Genomic DNA, 26,267 nt, shown 5'->3' on the forward strand with positions numbered 1-26,267 from the left:
GTAGGGGATTATTTTATGCTCTGCTCCCTTTCTTGTAACTCCTAACTGCAGTTTTCCTTATTTTTGCAAAGCTAAGCAGGGTCTGGTATGGTTTGAGGTTGGATGGGGGACCGTGTGTTGAGATTTCTGCATCTCAGAAGGTTGGACTACAGGTCCCTTCCAGCTCAATAATTCTTTAATTTTATATCCCACCTTTTTCCCAAATTGGGATTCAAGGCAGCTCCCAGTGTTTAAACCAGGCTTCCTGAACCTTTTCCCTCCAGATGTTTTTGGCCTACAACTCCCATGACCCCTAGCTAGCAGGACCAGTGGTCAGGGATGATGGGAATTGTAGTCTCAAAGCTTCTGGAGGGACAAGGTTGAGGAAGCCTGGTTTAAACCATCATAAAGGTAAAGGTAGCCCTGACCGTTAGGTCCAGTCGCGGACGACTCTGGGGTTGCAGTGCTCTATAGGTCGAGGGAGCCAGCGTTTGTCTGCAGACAGCTTGACTAAGCCGCTTCTGGCGAGCCAGAGCAGCGCACGGAAACGCTGTTTACCTTCCCACCAGAGCGGTACCTATTTATCTACTTGCACTTTGACATGCTTTCGAACTGCTAGGTTGGCAGGAGCAGGGACCAAGCAACGGGAGCTCACCCCGTTGCGGGGATTCGAACTGCCGACCTTCTGATCAGCAAGTCCTAGGCTCTGTGGTTTAACCCACAGCGCCACCCTTAAAGCATCGCACAAAGTTATAAAAAAGACAAGCTAGTTTGAAACAACAACAACAACAACAACAATTTATTATTTCTACCCCACCCATCTGGCTGAGTCTCAGCATCAGAAGCACATTTAGAACCACCAGGCAAAATTTTTCCTTTTTAACCAGGCTTTTCGTTGATTTGATAGACATCCTATGCCCTTTTAAAATGTTTGTGTGTGTGTGTGTTTGTGTGTGTGTGTGTGTTATTGGGTTGTTTTTGATATTTTGATTTTATTCTGTGAACCGCCCTGAGACCTCTGGGTATAGGGCAGTTTAATAATAATAATAATAATAATAATAATAATAATAACAACCCAGCAATTAAAATGCAGTTTTGCCCCGAACAGCAGCCCATTGATCATCATTGCTTGTACCTTAGTTTCTAAAGCCCTATCTGGACAGGAAGGTCTTAGCCTGCTGGTGGAAGGATAACAAAGAGGGAGCCAAGCTCACCTCTCTTGGGAGGGAATTCCAGAATTTTGGAGCAGCTACAGAAAAGGCTCCGCCTTGTGTCACCACCAGCCGTGCCTCTGATGGTGATGGGACTGAGAAAAGGTGCTCATCCAAGGATCTTAGCACCCAGGCAGGTTCATATAGGGAGATACAAGCCTGGGCCAAAGCCTAAATGTTTCCCCTCAAGTCAGTGAAACTTGCATCTGTATAATGTTAGGGCTGCACATCTGCACATAGAATCTGCATAACATAAAGTTAGCAGCCTTTTCCCTGACCCCTTCCCCTCTTGCAGCTTGGTATGTAAACTGCTTTGAGGTGGGTTTTTTAAAAAATATATATAATAAGCAAGTTTAAAAACCAGGCAGAGGGCCTTCTTGGTAGTGGCACCTGCCCTGTAGAACACCCTCCCATCAGATGTCAAGGAAATAAACAACTATCTGACTTTTAGAAGACATCTGAAGGCAGCCCTGTTTAGGGAAGTTTTAAATGTTTGATGTTTTATTGTGTTTTTAATATTCTGTTGGGAGCTGCGCAGAGTGGCTGGGGAAACCCAGTCAGATGGATGGGGTATAAATAATATATTATTATTATAAATCATATAAATGGCATAGATGTTTTATGAAACAAACACACAAACAACCTTGGTATGACATGAAAGCATTTGTGAGCTTTTCACTGTCGCAGCCAGGATGCTGGTGTAAAAGGACTTTCAGTCTGGTCCTCTGAGACCCCTGTTATTTGTTTGATAAGATTTAGACACTGCTGGATTGTAAAAACAGCAACAACCTCAAAGTGGTTTACAACCCCCCCCCATAAAATACACACAAAAAAAGCATCTATTAAAACTTTAGCAAAAGCAATTTTAAGCTTTCAAAAAGAAAAGACTGAGAATAGATTGAAACTCCCATTGACTTCTAAACATCTGGGTTGTTGTTGTTGTTGTTTAGTCGTTTAGTTGTGTCTGACTCTTCGTGACCCCATGGACCAGAGCACGCCAGGCACTCCTGTCTTCCACTGCCTCCCGCAGTTTGGTCAAACTCATGTTCGTAGCTTCGAGAACACTGTCCAACCATCTCGCCCTCTGTCGTCCCCTTCTCCTTGTGCCCTCCATCTTTCCCAACATCAGGGTCTTTTGCAGGGAGTCTTCTCTTCTCATGAGGTGCCCAAAGTATTGGAGCCTCAGCTTCAGGATCTGTCCTTCCAGTGAGCACTCAGGGCTGATTTCCTTCAGAATGGATCGGTTTGATCTTCTTGCAGTCCATGGGACTCTCAAGAGTCTCCTCCAGCACCAGAATTCAAAAGCATCAATTCAAAAGTGTGCTATACTTCCTGCTAAATTCACTCTGAATCCATGTCCCCAACACCAGGGCCTTGATCTCTCTGGATTTGCATTGCCCTCCCAGCTCTGCAACAAAACCCATATTGTACGAATCGAAATCCTCTTAACCCAAGTAAGAGAGGTTTAACATGCTCTTCCTGCAATTGCAGTCATGGCGGGCACCTCCGATATGGAGCTGGGACGTGTTTTCACAGCTGCTCACAAGTGCTGCCTCACTCGCTGATGGATGGAGTTGGGATTTAAGATGCTGCTTTGAATTTGGGGCTACTTTGAGACACACAGGTTGGTGGCAGCCTCCCAAAGGAGAACAACTTTGAAACGAGAGCAGTGCCTTTCATTTGATAATTCGCTACCAAGAGCATTAGTTAGCCTGCTGTGAAAGCAGTTCCAATTAGGAATCCCAAGGGAGGAACTCTCCTTGGTGCTGAACGTGCCATTTTCTATAACCAAGTTCAGGGCAACTGTCGGCGCCTCTTCTGGCAGTTGAGGACTGGTTATTTCATTTGTAAATGAATTTTCTTCAAGGTGTAAGAAAAAACAAGGGTTTCCACTGAGCCTGCTGTTGTGAAGTCTCTCCCTCGAACTCTGTGCTGGCTGCGTTGTGGTGGTCAGTAATGTCAGTAACTACATTCAACTGAGCCGGTAAGTCGATTCCATGTGGTTTTCTTGTAGATGAATAAAATGTAGATTGAGGAAGCAGACCAACTGCAAATGACCAAATACAGCCTCATTCTCCATTGTCCTGATCTCCAAAACCTGCCTATGATAAAACTGATCCAAAATGGTCCATTAGAGCTTGTTTGATCAAACAGTCAAGAAACAGTTGTTCGGGAGAGGATAGCTGCTCTTATTTTTGTGGGCATCGTGATGTGAAGTTGGAAACGGCTCTCCTCATCTTGAGCACCTGCTAGAAAGATGATCTGAAATAATATCTCCGTAAAACCCACAGAGCAACAGTTTCCTCATCCACACAGATAGCGGAAGATCTCTTTGAAAATAAGAGATGGTCGCTGAAAATAGTTTATTTCCATGACTAGCCCACCCCAGTGGTACGTTCCAGGGCCAATACCAATATCACTTTGCCTCATTCAGTTTCTAGAGCTTGGAGCAATGGGCCGGAATATAACAAAGAGGATATTTTTGCTGAACATACGGAAGAACTAGCTGGTGGTGCGAGCTTATAAGATCAGGCTGCGTTTTAGTGGGCTGGATTTTTTGAAGCAGACGCTGAAAGGCCTCAGGTTAAGGATGCTGTAGAAGATTTCCTGAATGTGCAGGTGTCATTCACACTTTCTTTGGGGGGGGGGGTAAAATATGAGGTGCCAGTACTCATATCTTGATAAAAGTGCTGCAGGTGTCAGCATGAAATGGCTCCCATGGGCATCAAAAAAGAGGTGATAGATAGGGCAGATAGATGGTCAAAGCTGGGGGGAAATATAGGAGAATTGTACATTGAAAATGTTGACTGTAAGAATAAAAGAATTTTTTTATAAGTTAGTTTGGAGATGGTATATAACATCAGTCAGGTTAAATCAAATAAACAAGGAATATTCGGTGTTATGTTGGAGGGGATGCGAGGAAACAGGGAATTATGTTCACATGTGGTGGGGGTGTAAATATGTATGATTCTTTTGGCAAAGGGTGTTTAAGGAGATGACAGAAATCACTGGGTTAAAGCTGAGCAAAAGTCCAGAGGCAGCATTATTATCAATTTACGATGGGGTGGAAGGTTCACAGGCTATGAAGGACTCGCTCACAAATTTATTGACAACTGCACAAATTATGATAGCTAGGAAGTGGAAGGGGCAAGCAGAATATAAAATGGAAGAATGGTATAAAGAGGTGTGGGGTATAGCTATTCATGATAAATTAACATGTGGCATTAAGGTAAGACGGGGAATATGCAGGAGGAATGATTTGGAGGAGATATGGAAGATGTTTGTAGAATCTGTATGTTGAAATGGAAAAGGGGTCAAACCATCGCAAAGGTGTTGAAATTTTGGAGTTTGGATAGTTACAAAAGAATGCTCTCGGCAGTGGGGTGCAGGTGTTTATTCTTATTTATTTATGATGATGATTTTGCCAAAAGAAAAAGAAAATAGAAAAAAAGAAGAGGTGGTACATACCTCACAGAATCTTTCTGTGGTGGTTCCCCATTTGTGGAACGTTTTCCCCAGGGATGTCCTGCAGGCAAGACATATGCTCTGCCACTGAGCTACAGTCCTTTCTGCATCCCACCTGGAGAGAATCGACCCATTCCACTTGTGATGTGCGTCCTCAGTTGACAGACCAGGTAGCCCCAAAGACCTTCACTCACCACCCTCTCTGGCACCCTGTGTGCATAACCTTGTTGTTGTTTAGTCGTTCAGTCGTGTCTGACTCTTCGTGACCCCCTGGACCAGAGCACGCCAGGCACTCCTGGAATGGAACAATTACCGAAGCCTGACGTTGGATTCCACTCTGTGAGGTGAGTGGGGCTGAGAGGCTTCAGAGAAGTGTGACTGGCCCAAGGTCACCCAGCAGCTGCATGTGGAGGAGCGGGGAAGCGAACCCGGTTCCCCAGATTACGAGTCTATCGCTCTTAACCACTACACCACACTGGCTCCTAGATGCATAAATGAAGATTCATTCATTCATTCTTCACATGCCACTAATCAGCCAGGAGACGATGGCCATTTCAAGCTTCTTCCTTCCAGACATCTTGAGGTGCGCAAGACTACATACAATTCCACTGCCCTGCAAGATCTCTCTTGGCTTGGCCCTGGTCCCTCTCCCAATATATTGCGCAGCCTTTAACGTCGGCCTGGTGGGACCTTGGACCTGCGACCCCTTCTTCTCTAAGGCTTTCCCCCAAGTCGCTGTGAAGCTAGCCATGGAGCGGATAAGGAAGGACCCTTCTGTTAACTCTCCCCATCAGCTGGACTCCATGTTATGCGAGGAAAGCTGCCAGACATCTAAAGCTTTGGCTGAATTCATTGACTATGAAAAGCACCTGTCAGCTTTCATAGGTCCCCTGAACCCAGGCTACTGCGCCGCAGCCTCCCTGCTTGGCAGGAGCTGGAACAAAGCTGTGTTTTCCTGGGCCTGCGTCAGTGATGAATTGGACAGCCCAGGCTACCACCCTACTTTTGTAAGAACTTTGCCCTCTCCGACGGGGATCCTGCTCTCCGTGTTGAAATATTTCAGCTGGGCTCATGTCGGCATCGTCTCTTCCCAAGAGGAGCTTTGGAGGGACACAGCTAACAAGCTGGCAATGGCACTGAGGAACCGGGGGCTGCCAGTGGGTGTCGTCACCTCAATGGGGAGAGGAGATGGAGATGCTGAAGGAACTTGGGCCAAGATCCAAGCTGCTGGTGACATTAAAGGTAAGGAGGGTGAGAACAAGCGTTTGGCCCAGCGGGAATAGAGGAGGTTTCAGGGCGCTTGCAGACTGTCACAGTTTTGGGTGGGATTCAACAACTGTTTTACTTGCAGAAGACATCTGAAGGCAACCCTGTTTAGGGAAGTTTTTAATGTTTGATGTTTTATTGTGTTTTAAATATTCTGTTGGGAGCTGCTCAGAGTGGCTGGGAAAACCCAGCCAGATGGATGCGGTATGTATGTATGTATGTATGTATGTATGTATGTAAAGGTAAAGGGACCCCTGACCATTAGGTCCAGTCATGACCGACTCTGGGGTTGTGGTGCTCATCTCGCTTTACTGGCTGAGGGAGCAGGTATACAGCTTCCGGGTCGTGTGGCCAGCAGGACTAAGCCACTTCTGGCGAACCAGAGCAGCGCATGGAAACGCTGTTTACCTTCCCACCGGAACAGTACCTATTTATCTACTTGCATTTTGATGTGCTTTCAAACTGCTAGGTTGGCAGGAGCAGGGACCGAGCAACGGGAGCTCACCCCGTTGCGGGGATTTGAACACCAACCTTCTGATCGGCAAGTCCTAGGCTCTGTGGTTTAACCCACAGCGCCACCCGAGCCCCGTATGTATGTATGTATGTATGCATGTATGTATGTATGTATAAATAAATGATTACTGATGTAGAACAGAATGTCCCTATTTTTATCTGAGGAATGTTGGGGGGTATGTTAGATAGACCTTTAATTTGACCCATTAAGGCTCTTCTGTTATGACAGAAATAATCCTGGGCTGCCTTATGTACCTTATACAGCTCTTGTGAGGACCATGATGTTTTACCTCCTCTGTTGGGAGTCATTATACCTGGGCCTTTGGTTTGATTCAGCAGCCTGGCTATTCTTAAAATGACTCTTTGATTTCTGTGCCGCAGTTATCATTTTGTGCATGCATTCGGCTCTCATCGGAGGAGAGGATCAGGCTACCTTGCTTACGAAGGCCCAAGAAATGGGTCTGGCTGACGGCAGATACGTCTTCCTGCCATATGACACGTTGTTCTACAGCCTCCCATACCGAAACCACTCCTACTTCATTCTGGAAAACGACCGCTCCTTCCGGGAAGCCTACGACGCAGTGTTGACCATTACTTTGCAGTCCGGGGAGAAAACGTTTTATGAGGCGTTCGAGGCAGCGAAACGAAGGGGCGAAATCCCTCTCGATCTGGAACCTGAGCAGGTCAGGACTGCATAGAGCAGAAGGCTTTCATTTTGCTCCAAATAATAATAATAATAATAATAATAATTTATTCATACCCCATCCAGCTGGCTGGGTTTCCAGCAAAACATTAAATACAATAATTCATCAAATATTAAAAGTGTCCCTAAACAGGGCTGCCTTCAGATGTCTTCTAACAGTCAAATAGTTGTTTATTTCCTTGACATCTGATGGGAGGATGTTCCACAGGGAGGGTGCCACCACCGAGAAGGCCCTCTGCCTGGTTCCCTGTAACTTGGCTTCTCGCAGTGAGGGAACCGGCAGAAGACCCTCGGCGCTGGACCTCAGTGTCCGGGCCGAACGATGGGAGTGGAGACGCTCCTTCAGGTCTACTGGGCTGAGGCCCTTTAGGGCTTTAAAAGTCAGCACCAACACTTTGAATTGTGCCCATAAACGTAAAGCTAAATAACATCCTGCACCCATCGTAATCATTCATGGTTGCCTTTTTCTGTAATCCACCTCCACATTATAACTGTAGAAATGCACTTGGCGGAGAGGAAGGGAGGACCAAAACCCAGGTGTCTTTGGCTGTGATCCACCTACTATGGATTTTCCTGTCTTCTACCCCCACCAGACACAATTGACCACCACAGAAGTGATTTGTAGAATGAAAGGAAGGTCCCTTGCAAACCTGCTTTGGGCAACCTCGCAATAAGCACAGCAAAAAACCTTGCACTCCATTCAGGAGATACAGAAACATGAAATTTATTACGGTCAGAGACCAACTTGAGAAACACAAATGGAACCACAATCCCAATAGCAAAACAAACATTTAAAACAATATACAGCTATGGCTTTTAAGTTTAGAAGTGTGATAGGCATATAAACACATAAGAACTTTAAAATAGACTACCTTAGAGAAATGACCCAAAGTCGCCCATGGATCCGGGTTTGGGAATTTTCTTAACAAACGAGATTGAATCGGGGGATGGTCTGCGCCTACAGATCTGTGCACAGAATCTGCTTTTTCAACAAATTTGTGATCATCTAATAAATCATCATTTAATCTCCATCTAAAAGAGATTTGGCTTTCTTTTTGTAATTCCATAGTCAGGGAATTATGGTCTGAAAAGGTTCTGGGATTGATTTCAATTTTTTTGACTCTTGTTTCCAATTCTTTGGAAATCCATACAGAGTCTATTCTCTACCTGCAGAATCTGGTGACATTCTGGGTCATCTTGTGGTTTTTGCCTAACAGGAGAAGATCGAATTTTTGCTTTACTGGGAGGTCAGCAAGCCTCACCATTCAGGAGATATTTTCTGCACTTCCATAATTTTTGAACGCATTGGCTTTCCCCAATAATTAACCAAGAATGGCTAGAAGCCATTTCCAACACAGCACGTTGACTTAGCTCCTTTTCCTTTCCCAAATAGGCAACATTTGGAGTCAGGTGAGAAAGAGAGTCGGGAAGCTGGATTTCTTTATTTCATAAAATATCTCCCCCATCCTTCACTTGCTCTCTCCTCCCTTTACTGGGCATTTGTGGAAACAAAAGTCAGCTAAATGATATGATGGATGTCAGCTCTAGTTTGCCTCTGAGCTGGACCATTTCCCAGGTTTTGGTAGGCGCTAAAAACCTGCTGTCTTTTCCAGGTCTCTCCACTCTTCGGCACCATCTATGACACCATTTACCTGGTCGCAAAAGCTTTAGCCAAGGCCCATCAACAGCGGGCGACTGAGGTCTCGGGGGAAACGTTGACCCAGCACGTCCGAAACCTCGACTTTGCTGGGTTCAGCCGCAGGGTAGAGGCGGACAGCAAAGGAAAACCTCTGGCCCAATATGTCGTCCTGGACACAGACGGCAGAGGGAGCCATTTCTTCCCCACCTACTTGCTGCTGGCGTCCTCTGGTTTGGTACAACCCCTTGGAAGGGCAATACACTTTCCTGGAGGAAGCCCACCCCCAGCTGATTCCAGCTGTTGGTTCGATCCAGATGTTCCCTGCATCAGAGGTAAGTGGTGCCCGTATCGCCCATATCTAACATTCTTGCACTTTGTTGACACTCCTTCTTAATCCATGTATCATTTTTATTACGTCTCTGGAGATACACACATAACTTCCCACCCCTCCTTTCCTGATGTTTATTTTTATTGCTCCGTCCCCCCCCCCTCTATAATTTTTAATTGAATTTTCTGTTTTACAATTTAGAATACTCTTTTAAACATCCTTAAAATATCAATGACTTCCCTTCTTCTCTTTCCGTGGTTCATTTTGCATAACATAAATCCCTGCATATTTTACATAAGCTAAAACCATTCAGTATTCCATTACAGTGGTACCTTGGGTTAAGAACTTATTTCGTTCTGGAGGTCTGTTCTTAACCTGAAACTTTTCTTAACCTGAAGCACCACTTTATCTAATGGGGCCTCCTGCTGCCGCCACGCCACCGCCACACAATTTCTATTCTCATCCTGAAGCAAAGTTCTTAACCCGAGGTACTATTTCTGGGTTAGCGGAGTCTGTAAACTGAAGCGTCTGTAACCTGAGGTACCACTATATTACATCCATCAAAACTTATTTACACTGTTGAATTTATCTTAATGATGCCCACATTTTCAAATAAACACAATTTCCCTCCATATATTCAACAAACGTTTTCCAATCTTCTTTAAACGTATGTTCTTCTTGTTCTCTTATTCTATGCGTTAGGTCCAAAAGCTGCACATATTCCATCAGTTTCTGTTGCCATTCTTCTTTAGTCTTTCCATTTGGGGGCTAACAGAACATGGGCTGCAGTAGTGGCATACATAAACAGCCTTTTTATTACTCCCTTTTATCAGCTGTTTTAAAATACATACATTTTTATTATCAGAGCCTGACAAGCAGGTCTGTTGAGTAGTCTCTCACCCTGGAATTTTTTACCTTAACAAGACGATCTTCTGGGGGCCGTGTGCCAGAGGTGGGTGCCCGGACACTGAGGTCCAGTGCTGAGGGCCTTCTGGCGGTTCCCTCGCTGCGAGAAGCCAAGTTACAGGGAATCAGGCAGAGGGCCTTCTCGGTGGTGGCACACACCCTGTGGAACGCCCTCCCACCAGATGTCAAAGAGAACAACAACTACCAGACTTTTAGAAGACATCTGAAGGCAGACCTGTTTAGGGAAGCTTTTAATGTTTAATAGGTTATTGTATTTTAGTGTTTTGTTGGAAACCGCCCAGAGTGGCTGGGGAAACCCAGCCAGATGGGCGGGGTATAAATAATAATAATAATAATAATAATAATAATAATAATAATAATAATAATTAGGACAGAGGCAAAAGTGAGTGGAACAAGGAAGGTCAAACTTATCTGTTTGTTGTTGTTAAATGCATTGTCCAGCCTTCCCCAGCAGGTGTCACAACAGTTTCAACCATTTAAAGATCAGTATTTAAAAACATTTGAAACAAATATAGAGGCTTTATCTCAGATCTTGGACACATTTCCAGTCAGGCAAAAACACCCAAGGGGTGGCACGGAGCAGGGCTCAGGGGTTGTATAGCCTAGTGAGATTCTCGAGGGCCAAATAGAGAGGGCTGGGGGCCACATTTAGCCTTCAGGTCCTGAGTCCCTCTGCCTCGCCCACGTTTACAATACAGTGGTACCTCGGGTTAAGTACATAATTCGTTCCGGAGGTCCGTTCTTAACCTGAAACTGTTCTTAACCTGGAGCACCACTTTAGCTAATGGGGCCTCCCACTGCCGCCGTGCTGCCGGAGCATGATTTCTGTTCTCATCCTGAAGCAACGTTCTTAACCCGAGGTAATATTTCTGGGTTAGCGGAGTCTGTAACCTGAAGCGTATGTAACCCGAGGTACCACTGTAAAGCAGATTTGGGGTATTTGAGCTGTAGATCTCCTCGCTGCTGACGGCTGTTGTGTATTTACGCTGGCTTCTGGCAATTAGAAATGGCCCCGGGGAATACTTGGCTTATCCTATCAAGAAAAGAAAAGAACTTAATATAATTTGAGTTGTTTCCAAAGACAAAGGTGGCAGTCAAGAAACTGGGAGGGGGCCATAGTTCTTCCCTGGGGAGAGGACAAATTACTTTCAGGCATTTTGTTTGCAGCTAAAGTTGGGGCGTGGGACGCAGGTGGCGTTGTGGGTTAAACCACAGAGCCTAGGACCTGCTGATCAGAAGGTCAGCGGTTTGAATCCCTGCAATGGGGTGAGCTCCCGTTGCTCGGTCCCAGCTCCTGTCAACCCAGCAATTCGAAAACACATCAAAGTTCAAGTAGATAAATAGGTACCACTGCGGCAGGAAGGTAAACGACATTTTCGTGCTCTGCTCTGGTTTGCCAGAAGAGGCTTAGTCATGCTGGCCACATGACCCGGATGCTGTACGCTGGCTCCCTCAGCCAATAAAGCGAGATGAGCGCCACAACCCCAGAGTCGGCCACGACTGGACCTAATGGTCAGGGGTCCCTTTACCTTTAAAGTTGGGGCAAAAGTTAACACCTAAAACCTCCAGAGAGGGATTGCAGGGTCTGCAGGCAGAGAAGGGCCAGCTTCTGTCCTTGGCAATAAAAGGATCTTCAGGGGGCAAGACCGCTGCTTGAGATGTTGCCAGTCAGAGTAGGCAATGCTTGCAATTATTATTCATTTGTTAATTGCTTCTCATGAGATACCCCAAAGTGATTTGCAATACCTTCCAAGGAGCTCATTGGATGGTGGCTAACAGATTGAGGTTGAATCGTGACAAGAGAGAAGTACTGTTTTGGGGGGACAGGGGGCAGGCAGGTGTGGAGGACTCCTTGGTCCTGAATGGGGTAACTGTGCCCCTGAAGGACCAGGTGTACAGGCTGGGAGTCATTTTGGACTCACAGCTGTCCATGGAGACGCAGGTCAATTCTGTGTCCAGGGCAGCTGTTTATCAGCTCCATCTGGTACGCAGGGTGAGACTCTATCTGCCCGCATACTGTCTCGCCAGAGTGCTGCATGCTCTAGTTATCTCTGACTTGGACTACTGCAATGCACTCTCTGTGGGGCTACCTTTGAAGGTGACCTGGAAACTATTAATCCAGAATGCGGCAGCTAGACTGGTGACTGGGGGCGGCCGCCGGAACCACATAACACCAGTCTTGAAAGACCTGCATTGGCTCCCAGTACGTTTCCGAGCACAATTCAAAGTGTTGGTGTTGACCTTGAAAGCCCTAAACGGCCTTGACCCGGTATACCTGAAGGAGCGTCTTCACCCCCATCATTCTGCCCAGACACTGAGGTCCAGCTCTGATGGCCTTCTGGTGGTTCCCTCCCTGCGAGAAGCCAAGTTACAGGGAACCAGGCAGAGGGCCTTCTGGGTAGTGGCACCTGCCCTGTGGAACGCCCTCCCATCAGATGTCAAAGAGAAAAAACAACTATCAGACTTTCAGAAAACAACTGAAGGCAGCCCTGTTTAGGGAAGTTTTTAATGTTTCATAGAGTACTGTATTTTAATATTCTGTTGGATGTCACCCAGAGTGGCTGGGGAAACCCAGCCAATGGGCAGGGTATAAATATATTATTATTATTATTATTATTATTATTATTGTTGTTGTTGTTGTTGTTGTTGTTGTTGTTGTTGTTGTTGTTGTTATGTACATGGTTCTCCTCCCCATTTCAACCTCACAGCAACCCTGTGAGGCAGTCTAGGCGAAGAGATGGCAACTGGCCCAAGGTCAGCTTCATGGCTGAGTGGGGATTTGAACCCTGGTCTCCCAGGTCCTAGTCCAACACTCTAACCATTACACCACACTGTAGTAAGACAATCCCTGCCCTTGGGCTAAAAAATCTAAAAAGGTACGGCACACGAGGAAAGAGGTGTGGGGAGGGTAGAGGAAAAAGTAAAGAGCAAGCTTCTTAAAGGCACAGTTTTTAGAATGACCACCTGGGATGGAAACAGTTCGTGTAGCCCTGCCTTGACCCATCTCTTGTCCCTGTTACTTGTCTAGGTCTGGAGCCTCCCGTCGTGGTATTGATCCTGCTGCCGCCACTCACCCTTCTGCTCTTTGGGATGTGCCTGGCATACCTGATCAGGTAAGAGCATTTTCTTCTCTTTCTAGTTTTGAAGAAGGCCTCTGCCTAGCTCACTGGTCAGGAGGCAAAAGCTTTGCGCCCTGACTCAGCTGACCAGTTCATCATAACATTTGAGCCATGATCTGAGGCAGGATGGGGGGAAAACATTTTCTGATCCCAAGGGCCAAATTCCCTTCTGGGTGACCTTCTGAGGACCACATGTCAGTGATGGGAGGGGCCAGAGTCAAAAGTGGGTGGGGTAATATATATTACTTTTGCACTGCAGACTCGCTTCTACACACACTTACACATGCCTGAAGGAATGGATGACCTTGGCTGTTCCAGTGGAGTTAGGATGACATGTCTGGGTCTTATCTTACCACACTCTGACGCCGCACAGACCTAGTCCGGCAACAGCGCCAGAGTGTGACCTTGGAGTTGGTGACCTCTTGCTCCAAGATAAGAATATAGGAACAGGAATACTCTTTTATGGTCAGAAGTACAGGAAGGAAAACCCTTTTATGGTTAAGAGTACCGGAGCAGGAACATCTGTGATGTCAACCTGCGTGCACAAGCTGATGTGGCTGGATTCCTGGGGAAGGGGGGAGAGGGTGCCTGGAGGATATATATACTGCATGAAATTTCTCATTTCTTTGGACTTGCTGTGGACTGACCACGCAAGTGGCTTTCTCCTGCTCCGGAGAGCAGAAATAAAGAACTCTTTCTCTGAACCAACCCTCGGTGTCATTTGACTTCCTTCCTCCCATCTGGGAGCAACGCAGAGCCCACCAATCGGTAAAGTCTAATAAGGCTATACCTCTATTCTCCATCGAGACAAGCAAGAGGCATTGCCAGAGGTCAGGGATACCTTTCACTCAGGCAAAGCACTCCTGGAGGGTGCAAAGCTGTTGGAGAGAAAGATTTGGGAAAGAGATCCTTATTCTCTTGCAGCAGAGTTAGCGCAGTGGCAATTGCTCCAAGAACATTAAAACCTGGTTAGATTTACATCTGCCCCCATTCATCTTTAAACAAATGTTTCCCACAAAAATACTTGTTGTTGTTGTTGTTTAGTCGTTTAATCGTGTCCGACTCTTCGTGACCCCATGGACCAGAGAACGCCAGGCACCTCTGTCCTCCACTGCCTCCTGCAGTTTGGTCAAACTCATGCTGGTAACCTCGAAAACAAAAATACTTAGGCTAGAATAAATCACAGACACGTAGCTTTGCGAGTAAGTGAATGCTTTACTCAGAGTTTCTGGAAGTTACTGAAAACAAGTCTCCATCCGAGGCAGTAAATAAAAAAGAAAAAGGTTGCAAGTGCCCCCCCTTTTTTTGCAGTACTTGGTTTCCTTACAAAAAAGCGCATGTAGTCTTTGGGTTAGCAAAGATGGAGGCTATACAATCTCTCTTCTGGATAGATTCAATTCACTTGGTTTTTCCTGCAGCTGGGAGCCATTGACTGCATGTCTCCATCTTTGCTTATTTCAGGAAGCACAAAGAGAAAACAAAAAAAAATTCCTTCCAGTAGCACCTTAAAGACCAACTAAGTTAGTTCTTGGTATGAGCTTTCATGTGCATGCACACTTCTTCAGATACACTGAAACAGAAGTTTCCAGACCCTTCTATATAGTGAGAAGGTGGGGAGGGGTATTACTCAGAAGGGTGGTGGGAATGGGTGATTGGCAGATAGCTGTGATGAGCCTGTTGACGATTCTTAACGACTGCAATAGGTCTTACAGGAAAAAGCAAGGGGTGAGAAGGTGAAAAATGGCTTTGTCATGTATAATGAGATAAGAATCCAATGTCTTTGTTCAGACCAGGTCTCTCCATGGTTTTAAGTTTGGTAATAAGTTGCAATTCAGCAGCTTCTCTTTCCAGTCTATTTCTGAAATTCCTTTGTAGTAAAACAGCTACTTTGAGATCTTGTATAGAATGTCCTGGGAGATTGAAGTGTTCTCCTACTGGTTTCTCTGTCTTGTGATTCCTGATGTCAGATTTATGTCCGTTTATTCTTTGGCGTAAGGTTTGGCCTGTTTGTCCAATATAGAGAGCTGAAGGACACTGTTGGCATTTGATGGCATACACAATGTTAGACGATGAGCAATTAAATAGTCCCGAGATGGTATGTGTGATGTTGTTGGGGCCAGTAATGGTGTTGTCCGGGTGTATGTGGCAGCAAAGTTGGCATCTGGGTTTATTGCAGGCTCTGATGCCAGTGTCCGTGTTAAGTCTGGTTGTAGTATTATTGTGGGTTAGGAGTTGTTTAAGAAGAGTCGTCAACAGGCTCATCACAGCTATCTGCCAATCACCCATTCCCACCACCCTTCTGAGTAATACCCCTCCCCACCTTCTCACTATATAGAAGGGTCTGGAAACTTCTGTTTCAGTGTATCTGAAGAAGTGTGCATGTACACGAAAGCTCATACCAAGAACTAACTTAGTTGGTCTTTAAGGTCCTACTGGAAGGAATTTTTTTTGTTTTGACTATGGCAGACCAACACGGCTACCTATCTGTAACACAAAGAGAAAGACAGATTGGGGGGACAGAGCCTGCTGAGAACCTGTAAAGCCACACCCACCTGCAACCTGATCTCTGGGCTCAGGTTAACTCTTTCATGCACACAAGTGTGAATCAGTAACTGTATGTAACAACAGAATCAGAGCCAATGAGGGGTGTGGCCTGAGGTGAGAGGGATAGTTGTTCTAGGGATAGTTCTTCCTCATCCCTAGATACATGCATGATTAATAATAACGAGCTTTGTACATTTATTATTATACAGGTGAAACTCGAAAAATTAGAATATCGTGGAAAAGTTCATTGATTTCAGGAATTCAACTTAAAAGGTGAAACTAACATATGAGATCGACTCATGGCATGCAAAGCGAGATATGCTTCTACTTCTCAGAGATCCAATCTTGCTCTATTTGCAATCCTTGTTTTGCTGATTTCATTGAATATTCTAATTTTCTGAGATGGTTAATTTGGAGTTTTCATCAGCTGTACGCCATGATCATCACAATGATAACAAAGAAAGACTTAGCATATCTCGCTTTGCATGTCATGAGTCTATCTCATATATTAGTTTCACCTTTCAAGTTGAATTAGTGAAAGAAAGGAACTTTCCCACAATATTCTAATTTTTCGAGTTAGTCTACAGGCCTATAACCACAGGTCTCAGGGTGGTTAACAAGATTAAACCACAATATAAAAACATAAGCTAGATAATTTAACAGATGCAAAACAGGTTCTCAGCTTTGGCTGGCCATCCATATTCACATGGAATATCCATCTTGGTACAAACTTTGTGATCCACTCTAGCACAGAGTTCATTCAGGCTCCATTTGGTTTGCACAGCTCCTTTCAACCCAGCCATAGGCAGGAATCCGCTCCACGTTTTGTCGACTGTCTATTCTGAGTCATCAACAGCCTTCAGTCTCACAAAGGGAGAGTTACTGGGAGGTCTAATTGGTTAATGACTGCAGACCTTGGGAAATAAATTGTGCTAACTAAGTGTTACTCGTGGAGCAATTATGACATGCCAGGTGTTCAAAATCCTCTGACAATTCAGGAGTTCACCGATTTCCTGCTTAGCGCTTAGAAAAATAAGAGCGCCGAATCATTAACACATTAAGGTGAGCAAGCGCCCAGAGCCAGTTCGTCATAGTTGCAATGTTTGGCATTGACCCTAAAATGGTCTAGGCCAGGGTGATGTCGTTGGGCTACAGCAGGGCAGGGTTTCCCAAACGTGGGTCTCCAGCTTGTTTCGGACTACAACTCCCATCATCCCCAGCTAGCAAGACTAGTGGTCAGGGATGATAGGATTTGTAGTCCAAAAACTGCCTGAGACCAAAACTGCACTATGACATCCATCTGCATCCCTACTTTTGTAGAAGATTACTGGTAGGTAAGGTACAAGAAAGAGCTTTCAGGTGTCACAAGAGTTTTCATTCCCAGCTGAAGAAAAGTCTCTGGAGGGCACAGGGTAGAGGAAGCTGTTGTAGAGAATATTTGTTTGTTTGTTTTTTTTGGGGGGGGGGCAAACTTGGATTCCCAAAAAGAAATCCCAGAACTGATGAGAGATAGGCAATAGCAACAGCACAGCTTGATTGTACAGCCTTCATCAGTTTATCTGAGCAGGGTTGTAGAAACTGTTTCTCAGTCCTGGCCTTTATAACCCTGTACCTTCTTCCAGAAGGCAGAAGCTGAAAGAGATCATTTCTGGGGTGCGCACTATCCTGCGCTATCTCTGCAGCTTTCTTTTGGCACATGGAAGCATAGATTTGATCCAAGGTGGGAAGAGTGCACCCAATTATTCTCTCCGCAGTCTTTACAACCCTGGACAGCATTGTTTTTCCCCTGACTGTGCAGCTCCCTGGGTTTTCCAGCAGTCCCTTGACCCTCCTCTGTTTCAGCGTCAGAGTCTGAACTGCTTCCTGTCACAGGCTCTTCCTGCTCACTAAACCCTGTATCCCCATCAGCATGGAGCATTTCTTCCCAATCTTCCACTTCTGACCTCTCCTCAATGCCCCACCTTCCTCCTCTGGGGTTTCCCTGGGGGGGGGGGTTTCCTCGGCTGGTGCCTCCCACCATTCCTCATCTTTCAGCCAATCTCTTGACAGTGAGTGCCTTTAATTCATTAAAGGATTTGGTACAGAAATACGCCTTTGCGTGAAGCTTGGGAAATCACGGTCCAGACGGTCTCCCGCCTTGTCCAGCCACCCCCGGCGATGGTTACGAAATGTAGGGTGTGTGCAGAAGGTGTTGCTGTTGTTGCAGCTGTTGCTTCTTGGCCCAGGAATGGTGCGTGCTTCTTCAGAGTGAGGGTGGTCCGGCCAGCATGCCAGAAAGAGTCTTGCTTCCAGAGTCAATACAATGCAGATCAGATGCTCTCTGGGGAACCATGAAATCACCTTCTGATTTACAGGAGGGATCAGGGCCTTGCAGAGCCAGGCAGAGGCCCAGGCCAGGTAGATAATGTGGCCCCCCCTTTTTTTACCCTGGGGATAACTGAAGTCTTATAAATAGGTAAGTAGATAAATAATTTTCATTAAAGTTATGCTGACAAATAATTTTATTTCAAGGCTTGAACCGTATCGCCATATAAAGACAAAATGGAAAATATAGATATACAAGAAGATATGCAAGAAGATCAAACCTCTCCATTCTTAAGGAAATCAGCCCTGAGTGCTCACTGGAAGGACAGATCCTGAAGCTGAGGCTCCAATACTTTGGGCACCTCATGAGAAGAGAAGACTCCCTGGAAAAGACCCTGATGTTGGAGGGCACAAGGAGAAGGGGACGACAGAGGACGAGATGGTTAGACAATGTTCTCGAAGCTACCAACATGAATTTGACCAAACTGCAGGAGGCAGTGGAAGACAGAAGTGCCTGGCGTGCTCTGGTCCATGGGGTCACGAAGAGTCAGAAACGACTAAATGACTAAACAACAACAACAACAGATATTCAATAGTGCTTTTTAAAAATACATAGGGAAAAGGATTGTGAATATGCTGACCGAGGCCCCCTTTGGAATCGGAGGACCGGGCCAAGTGGTCCATATGGCCCCCCCTGTGTCTGGGCCTGGGAGGGATAACCCGCCAGCCTTCCACCTGCACCAAAGCTGTCCTAACTCCTTCTGACATCTCCACATTCATTGATTCTGGTCCTTATAGCCTGCTCAAGTGAATGAGCCAGATATCTTCATCAGCCACAGGTGGAGGCGAAATTGATCTGGGTATTGTAATTGGGTGACTGGCTTTTGGATTTGATTTATGAATTGAGATAATGACATGAAGTAGGTAGGAGCACCCCACCCCCACTGAGCCTCTTGGGCTTGCTGGTCAGAAGGTCGGCGGTTCGAATCCCCGGGACGGGTGAGCTCCTGTTGCTCGGTCCCAGCTCCTGCCAACCTAGCAGTTTGAAAGCACACCAGCGCGAGTAGATAAATAGGTACTCAGAGCTGTCTTTTCCATTTGGCTGAGTGGCGCCATGAACCACAGCCCACCCAGCAGGGGTGCCCAGCAGGGGGTCCACCGCCCTCCGCCGACTCTGGAGTCTCCTCGGGTCTCCTCAGAGGAGGAGGCGCCATGCCGAAAGCCCCACAGAGGAGCGTCTGGTGCTGGCCACAGGCAGGGAGAAGACGGGAAGGAGGCAAGCAAGTAGAGGAGGGAGGGAAGGAAGGAAGGAGAGAAGCAAAAGCTCCCTCACCTCAGGACCCTTTTGTGGCGGGAAGGTAAACAGCATTTCCGTGCGCTCTGGTTTCCGTCAGAGTCCCGTTGTGCCAGAAGCGGTTTAGTCCTGCTGGCCACACAACCTGGAAAGCTGTCTGTGGACAAACCCTGGCTCCCTCGGCCTGAAAACGAGATGAGTGCCACAACCCCATAGTCACCTTTGACTGGACTTAACCGTCCAGGGGTCCTTTACCTTTTTAGCTTTTACCTGTTGTTGTTATTGCTTTGTCGTTTAGTCGTGTCCGACTCTTCGTGACCCCCTGGACGAGAGCACGCCAGGCACTCCTGTCTTCCACTGCCTCCCGCAGTTTGGTCAGACTCATGTTTGTAGCTTTGAGAACACTGTCCCACCATCTCGTCTTACTTTTACCTACTACCCAGAAAAGGACACAATTTCCCATGGGAAATGATCTATAATGAATTGAAAAGGATGTTTAAAATAACCTTTGTAAAAATAAACAAACCCACAAGCCTTTCTTTGGGGAATTATAGGGACAGAACTACCAAAACTGTATAGAAACTTATTCATGTATGTGACTACAGTGGCAAGGATGTTACTTACCCCAAAATGGAAAGAAGCAGAAGTCCCAGCGCAAGAATAGTGGATTCAAAAACTTATCGAATGTGCAGAAATGGTGAAATGTACCGGAAGAATAAGAAATCAAGATAACAAACTTTTTATAAAAGAATGGAAGTGGTTTATTGAAGATCTTGCAGGAATTCAATGGCCCTGTGAGATCTCACGAGAGCATCCCAGGACATCTGAAGATGGTGTACTGATTCTGTCCCGGGATATTCTTGTGGGGTTTAATTCCGAGGGTTTGCATATACACATTTTCCCTGGACCCCCACATAAGAAGCAATCATACTGCATCATTGATACAATAATAGTGCATTTGTGATGTATTTGTACTGGGCCGTCCGCACTTACTTAGTTGTTGTGCAATCATTCAACTTTAATCGTTGTTCTGCAATGCTTCCCCAATTTTCTTCATTATTGCCATCTGGAGGGGGCAATCTTATGCTTTGTGGAACTAAAGTAGAGCAACATGCTCTAATTAGGCAACTGAAGCTTCCCATCTGTTTTATCTACAGGCAAGGCTCAGTTTTTGCACTCCAGGCTGTTGTACTTACTTACTTACTCAGTTACATCAGGAATGAGCCAGCTCCAAGCGAAGGTTTGCAGTCAACTGCAGAAAGCAGCCAGGAACAGGGAGACTCAGACGTTAGTCAGGCAGGGGAGAGCCGGCAGCTGCAGACTCCAACTCTTCCTGACCTTGACGAGTGAGCTGATAAGGCAGTAGCTGAGAGCAGGCTAGAACACAGCCAAAGCTCACAGGAAGCACAAAAAGGCATGAACAGCCTCTCAGAAGAAGAAGAGGTTGGAGCTGATCCACTCAATCTGAAGAGTTGGCAACGGGAGGTCTGTTAGATAGGAAGCAAAACAAGAGATGTAAGGGTCGTAAGTTCAATATCTTCTGTCATCTCTGGAAGGAGTCTTCAGAAGGGTCATCTTCAGTAATGATGCCGGAGGCTTGGTTGAAGCCGTCCAAAGCTATCTGTTTTGTTTTGTTTTTGCAATAAATCCTCCTTTTTAATTACCTTCGCTTACTGTGTTATCAAGTGGGGAACCTGGACACCTGACACTTACTTACTTACTTACTTATTTACTTTATTTATTTCCAGTATTTATGTACCGCTTTTCACCAAAGAACAACCTCAAAGTCCACCCAACCCCAACTGAAAGGTGGTTATCCTGAATTATAGACTCTGTTCACCCCCAGGGTTCCATAATTTGACTGGGCTACCTGCCTACCAGATACCTTCCAGCAGACCCATGTAAAGTTGACATGATTTGCTATGATCTGTATAGATAGTTACAAAATATAACGATGCTCTCCTGGCTCCTTTTCAGGCACAGCGCCCTCTATCGCCAGGTCATCAAAGGGCCTAAGAAGTTACTGCTGACTCTGGATGACTTCACTTTCGTCAACACCAAACTCAGCAGAATGGTAGGCAGTCCAAGTCATGGAACAGCTGGCCCTGATTTTGCACCTAAGTGAAATCTGTTCATGGGGAGGAATTTCCTCCCACCATTTTTCATTACACCGTCACAGGAGCTCCTTCTCATGAGTTATCTTTTCAGCTAAGTGTTAACTGCACATATTTTTTATAGCAAAGCAAAAATGGCAAATCCTGCAAGATTTTCCACTTAGGAGCCATTGGACTTCTGGCAGCTGCCATCACCCTTGACAAAAGTTCCCGGGAGCTGAAATATTTCAGTTGATTGTTCCACAGATTTAGTAAACAAAGCTGTGGTGAAGTTGGAATGAGATAACTGAGTTTTTTGGCCATTTCTTGATAAGCCATTGTCAAGATATCTGGGGGCAGTCCCACCATATGTGGAAAAAGTGCCTTTCCCCCCCACAGCTTCTCCAACAATTCTGAGAATGTTGTGGTGTCATATGGGCAGTTTGCATGGGGGGGGGGAGGTGGGTGGACATTTAGCTGAAAAGATAACTCATGAGAAGGAGCTAAACCACTGAGCCTCTTGGGCTTGCTGATCAGAAGGTCAGCGGTTCAAATCCCCGCGATGGAGTGAGCTCCTGTTGCTCTGTCCCAGCTCCTGCCATCCTAGCATTTCGAAAGCAGGCCAGTGCAAGTAGATAAATAGGTACCACTGTGGCAGGAAGGTAAACGGCGTTTCCGTGTGCTCTGGTTTCCATCACAGTGTTCCGTTGTGCCAGAAGCGGTTTATTTTTTTAAAAGATGTTTATTGCAATTTTGAACAATAGAACGAACTTCACAATCAAAACCAAAAGAAAAGAAAGAAAAGAAAAACCATTATCACAATCAAATAAGAACAGAAAAATGCCATACAAAACATAAAAAGTAAAAGAAAAAAGACCTAAAAAAGACATATAAATCCAGTTTCTTACTTATTATTTTCATATCCTTCCTTCCTGACTTCCTCACATCTCCCTTTTCTGTGTTCCCTTTTTACACAATCATATTCAGCAGTGCCTTACCCTTTTTCAAATCTTATTCTGTATTATACCTTTCAACTATTATGTCTCCAATTTTTCCCCTTATAACATTATTTAAGTTTGACATAATGTTATTCTAACTCTTTCACCCTTATTTCTCATAAAACATTTTTACATATTCCTTTCAGCTATGCCACTAATGCCATATTGTCTTTATATCCTGCATCATTTTAACATTCAAACATTTTGCAATATTTTTGCGGGTAGTCTTTAAATTTCTTCCAATCCTCTTCCATTAGCTCTTCTCCCAGGTCTCGGATTCTGCCAGTCATTTCTGCCAATTCCATGTAGTCTATCACTTGCATCTGCCATTCTTCCAGAGTGGGCAAATCTTGTGTCTTCCAGTACTTTGCGATGAGTATTCTTGCTGCTGTTGTTGCGTACATAAAGAAAGTTCTATCCTTCTTTGGCACCATTTGGCCGACAATGCCCAGAAGGAAGGCCTCTGGTTTCTTGAGGAAGGTATATTTAAATACCTTTTTCAATTCATTATAGATCATTTCCCAGAAAGCCTTAACCTTTGGGCACGTCCACCAAAGGTGAAAGAATGTTCCCTCAGTTTCCTTACATTTCCAACATTTATTATCAGGCAAATGATATACTTTTGCAAGCTTGACTGGAGTCATGTACCACCTATATATCATTTTCATAATATTTTCTTTTAAGGCATTACATGCCGTGAATTTCACACCGGTGGTCCATAACCATTCCCAGTCAGCAAACATAATATTATGACCAATGTCTTGCACCCACTTACTCATAGCTGATTTGACCGTTTCATCCTGAGTGTTCCATTTTAACAGCAGATTATACATTCTTGAAAGTACCTTAGTTTTAGGTTCTAACAATTCTGTTTCTAATTTCGATTTTTCCACCTGGAAGCCTATTTTTTTATCCATATTAAAAACCTCCCTAATTTGATAATAATGTAGCCAATCTCGCACTTTATCTTTTAGTTTCTCAAAACTCTGCAATCTCCATGTGTCTCCGTTTTGTTCTAATATCTCCCAATATTTCGGCCACTTGGCCTCCATATTGAGTCTTTTCAGAGCCTTAGCTTCCATAGGTGACAACCACCTTGGGGTCTTGTTTTCTAATAAATCTTTATATCTTGTCCAGACATTAAATACTGCTTTCCTGACAATATGGTTCTTGAATGCTTTGTGAACTCTATCCTTGTCGTACCACAAATATGCATGCCACCCAAACGCATTATTAAACCCTTCCAAATCCAAAATGTCAGTGTTTTCAAGAAGTAGCCAATCTTTCATCCAGCAGAATGCTGCTGATTCATAATATAGCTTCATGTCTGGCAGGGCAAACCCCCCTCTTTCTTTAGCATCAGTCAATATTTTAAAATTTATTCTGGGCTTTTTGCCCTGCCAGACAAACTTAGAAATGTCTCTCTGCCACCTCTTGAAACAGTCCATCCTGTCCACAATCTGCAAAGTGCCAGAAGCGGTTTAGTCATGCTGGCCACATCACCTAGAAACCTGTCTGTGGACAAACGCCGGCTCCCTCGGCCCGAAAGTGAGATGAGCGCCGCAACCCCATAGTTAACCATCCAGGACATAACCATCCAGGGGTCCTTTACCTTTACCTTTTTTGCACTGGAAATCATGACACTTTGAGGTGGGAGAAACGTTGACTAGCCAGTAGACTTGCCATTGTTTCAACACTGAATCTGAACGAGATGTTCAGCCTTGATCAGTAGGACGTGCTCCTCGATTCATCCCTGGCTGTGTTTCCTACTCACAGAGACTGGCGGTGGATAGCCTGAGCGATTCTAAGAGCAACTTGGAAGTTCGAAGCCTGAGATCTGCCACACATTCTTTGTCGGTGAAAAGCGCAACTGTGACATACGAATCCTCCAATGTGGCAATATACAAGGTAGTGGAACACTGATTAAATCTAGCCATTCTTGGATTTTAAGGGGGTGGGTGTATCAGGATCCCCAAGTGATGCTGTTAAGACATATTTTTTAAATGACATAGAATGACCCTAGAAATTCATTAGTCCCTCCAAATGGCCATAGAACAATGGTTATAAAATTATGACTGGTGAGGAATAGAATCGTAGAATTTTAGGGTTGGAAGGGACCATGAGGATAATCTAGTTCAACCCCCAGCAATGCTGGAATCATGTGATCCCAGGCAATCAGGAACCACATACTAGTCACGACGTCTTTCCCAGTGAAACTTGCAGCCCGTTTGTAGACGCTGCCTGGTTGCTGGGTAGCAAGTGGAAGGTAACACTCATCCAAGGGGGAAGGGGAGATTATGAAGGGAAACAATGTTTAGGTTGAGAGATGGGAGACCTTCTCTGTGGGGACTTTTTTAGGTTTTGGAAGGCCATCTGTCATGGGTGCTTTAGTTGAGTTTCCTGCATTACAAGGGGGTTTGACTAGATGACCCTAGGGGTCCCTTCCAACTCTGCAGTTCTATGGTTCTGTGAATTGGCTATTTGCTGAGCCATGTGGTGTAGTGGTTAAGAGTGGTGGGCTTGTAATCTGGTGAACCGGGTTCGCTTCCCTGCTCCTCCACCTGTTGGGTGACCCTGGGCCAGTCACGCTTCTCTGAAGTCTCTCAGCCTCACTCACCTCACAGAGTGTTTGTTGTGGGGGAGGAAGGGAAAGGAGAATGTTAGCCACTTAGAGGATATCAAATCCAAACACCTCCTCCTCCTCCTCCTCCCCTTCTTCTTCTTCTTCTTCTCCTCCTCCTCCTCATCAATGATTCTAGCTAATCAGAGATCCAAAACGAACACTCTTTTAGACATTCCACCACGATATCTAGGAAAACAATTTTGATTTTGATATATTGTCAAGCAACAACCCCCTGTTTTCAAATCAGCCCTTAACCATTTGGAATTTGTGAAATCTGGAAACATGCAACGTATGAATCTGAATCATGACGTTTTGTAAACATTGCAAAGGGGTGCATACTTGTGTCTCAATTCTAGAATTAGCCTAGGGCCTTTCTTAATCATTTACTGATACCTTTTCTGGCCAGGGCGACTGGGTATGGCTGAAGAAACTGGAATCTGGAGCAACCAGTGACCTGAGACAGAGGACAGCCAGCTTGTTAAGCCAGGTAGGGATTGTTATTGAGCAAATGGTGACTCACATGTCTACACGGAAATGCGTATTTTCTGTGGCTGCTCTTAAGAAGGTTCATATAACACTTTCCTTCAATGCTTTGAAAAAAATGCATAAGGAGGAGTCACAGGATTAGTCCCACTCCCAGTAATGATGCATGCCATGTCTTTGCCCACCCTGCCCCAGCTGCTCACAGTGGTAACACGTCCACCCAGTCTGTGCATTCAGCCAGTGTGCAAAACACCTCTATGTGCATTCTGGTATCCATGCTTAGAGCTCCTCTAGCCCAACCACAAGGGAAAACTCTGAGCTCTTTGCTACATGGAGCCAATGCATGGATGGCGGGGGGGGGGGGGGAGTGTCTGCTGCAGTGGCAGCAGAAGGTGTCGTCATGGAGCTAGCCTACATGTCCTTCATCCTTTTGTGTGCTGTTTCCCACTAAAAGAACACCATACCCTCTATCCCTATACTAAACAGAACTGAGTTTTAAACACCTCAAAACAGCAGAATGTTCATAAACATTCCACGGCTTCAGCTGTGCCAATGGCTAGGGAGATCTCATTCCAATAAACTGAAATAAGAACTCCCACACATAATGTTGTTGTTTAGTCGTTTAGTCGTGTCCAGCTCTTCGTGACCCCCTGGATCAGAGCACGCCAGGCACTCCTGTCTTCCACTGCCTCCCGCAGTTTGGTCAAACTCATGCTGGTAGCTTCAAGAGCACTATCCAACCATCTCGTCTTCTGTCGCCCCCTTCTCCTTGTGCCCT

The 26,267-nt window shown here is 45.4% G+C and overlaps 1 protein-coding gene across 1 annotated transcript in view; it reads left to right on the forward strand.

The window, feature by feature from the left end:
• Positions 1-5,404: 5,404 nt before the first annotated feature.
• The window catches only part of LOC310842776 (retinal guanylyl cyclase 2-like), a gene marked incomplete at its 5' end in the record, with an annotated part of 50,123 nt that continues 29,260 nt past the window's right edge, over positions 5,405-26,267 (forward strand). The window contains 7 exons of the mRNA XM_083734915.1: positions 5,405-5,897; positions 6,816-7,117; positions 8,751-9,108; positions 13,060-13,144; positions 21,270-21,366; positions 24,160-24,291; positions 25,413-25,493. Of these exons, the coding sequence (XP_083591041.1) occupies positions 5,405-5,897; positions 6,816-7,117; positions 8,751-9,108; positions 13,060-13,144; positions 21,270-21,366; positions 24,160-24,291; positions 25,413-25,493 (1,548 nt within the window). The remainder of the gene's footprint in view (positions 5,898-6,815; positions 7,118-8,750; positions 9,109-13,059; positions 13,145-21,269; positions 21,367-24,159; positions 24,292-25,412; positions 25,494-26,267) is intronic.

This window comes from Podarcis gaigeae, assembly GCF_964106915.1.
Source record: "Podarcis gaigeae genome assembly, chromosome: 4".
In the NCBI taxonomy this organism is placed as follows: Eukaryota; Metazoa; Chordata; class Lepidosauria; order Squamata; family Lacertidae; genus Podarcis; species Podarcis gaigeae.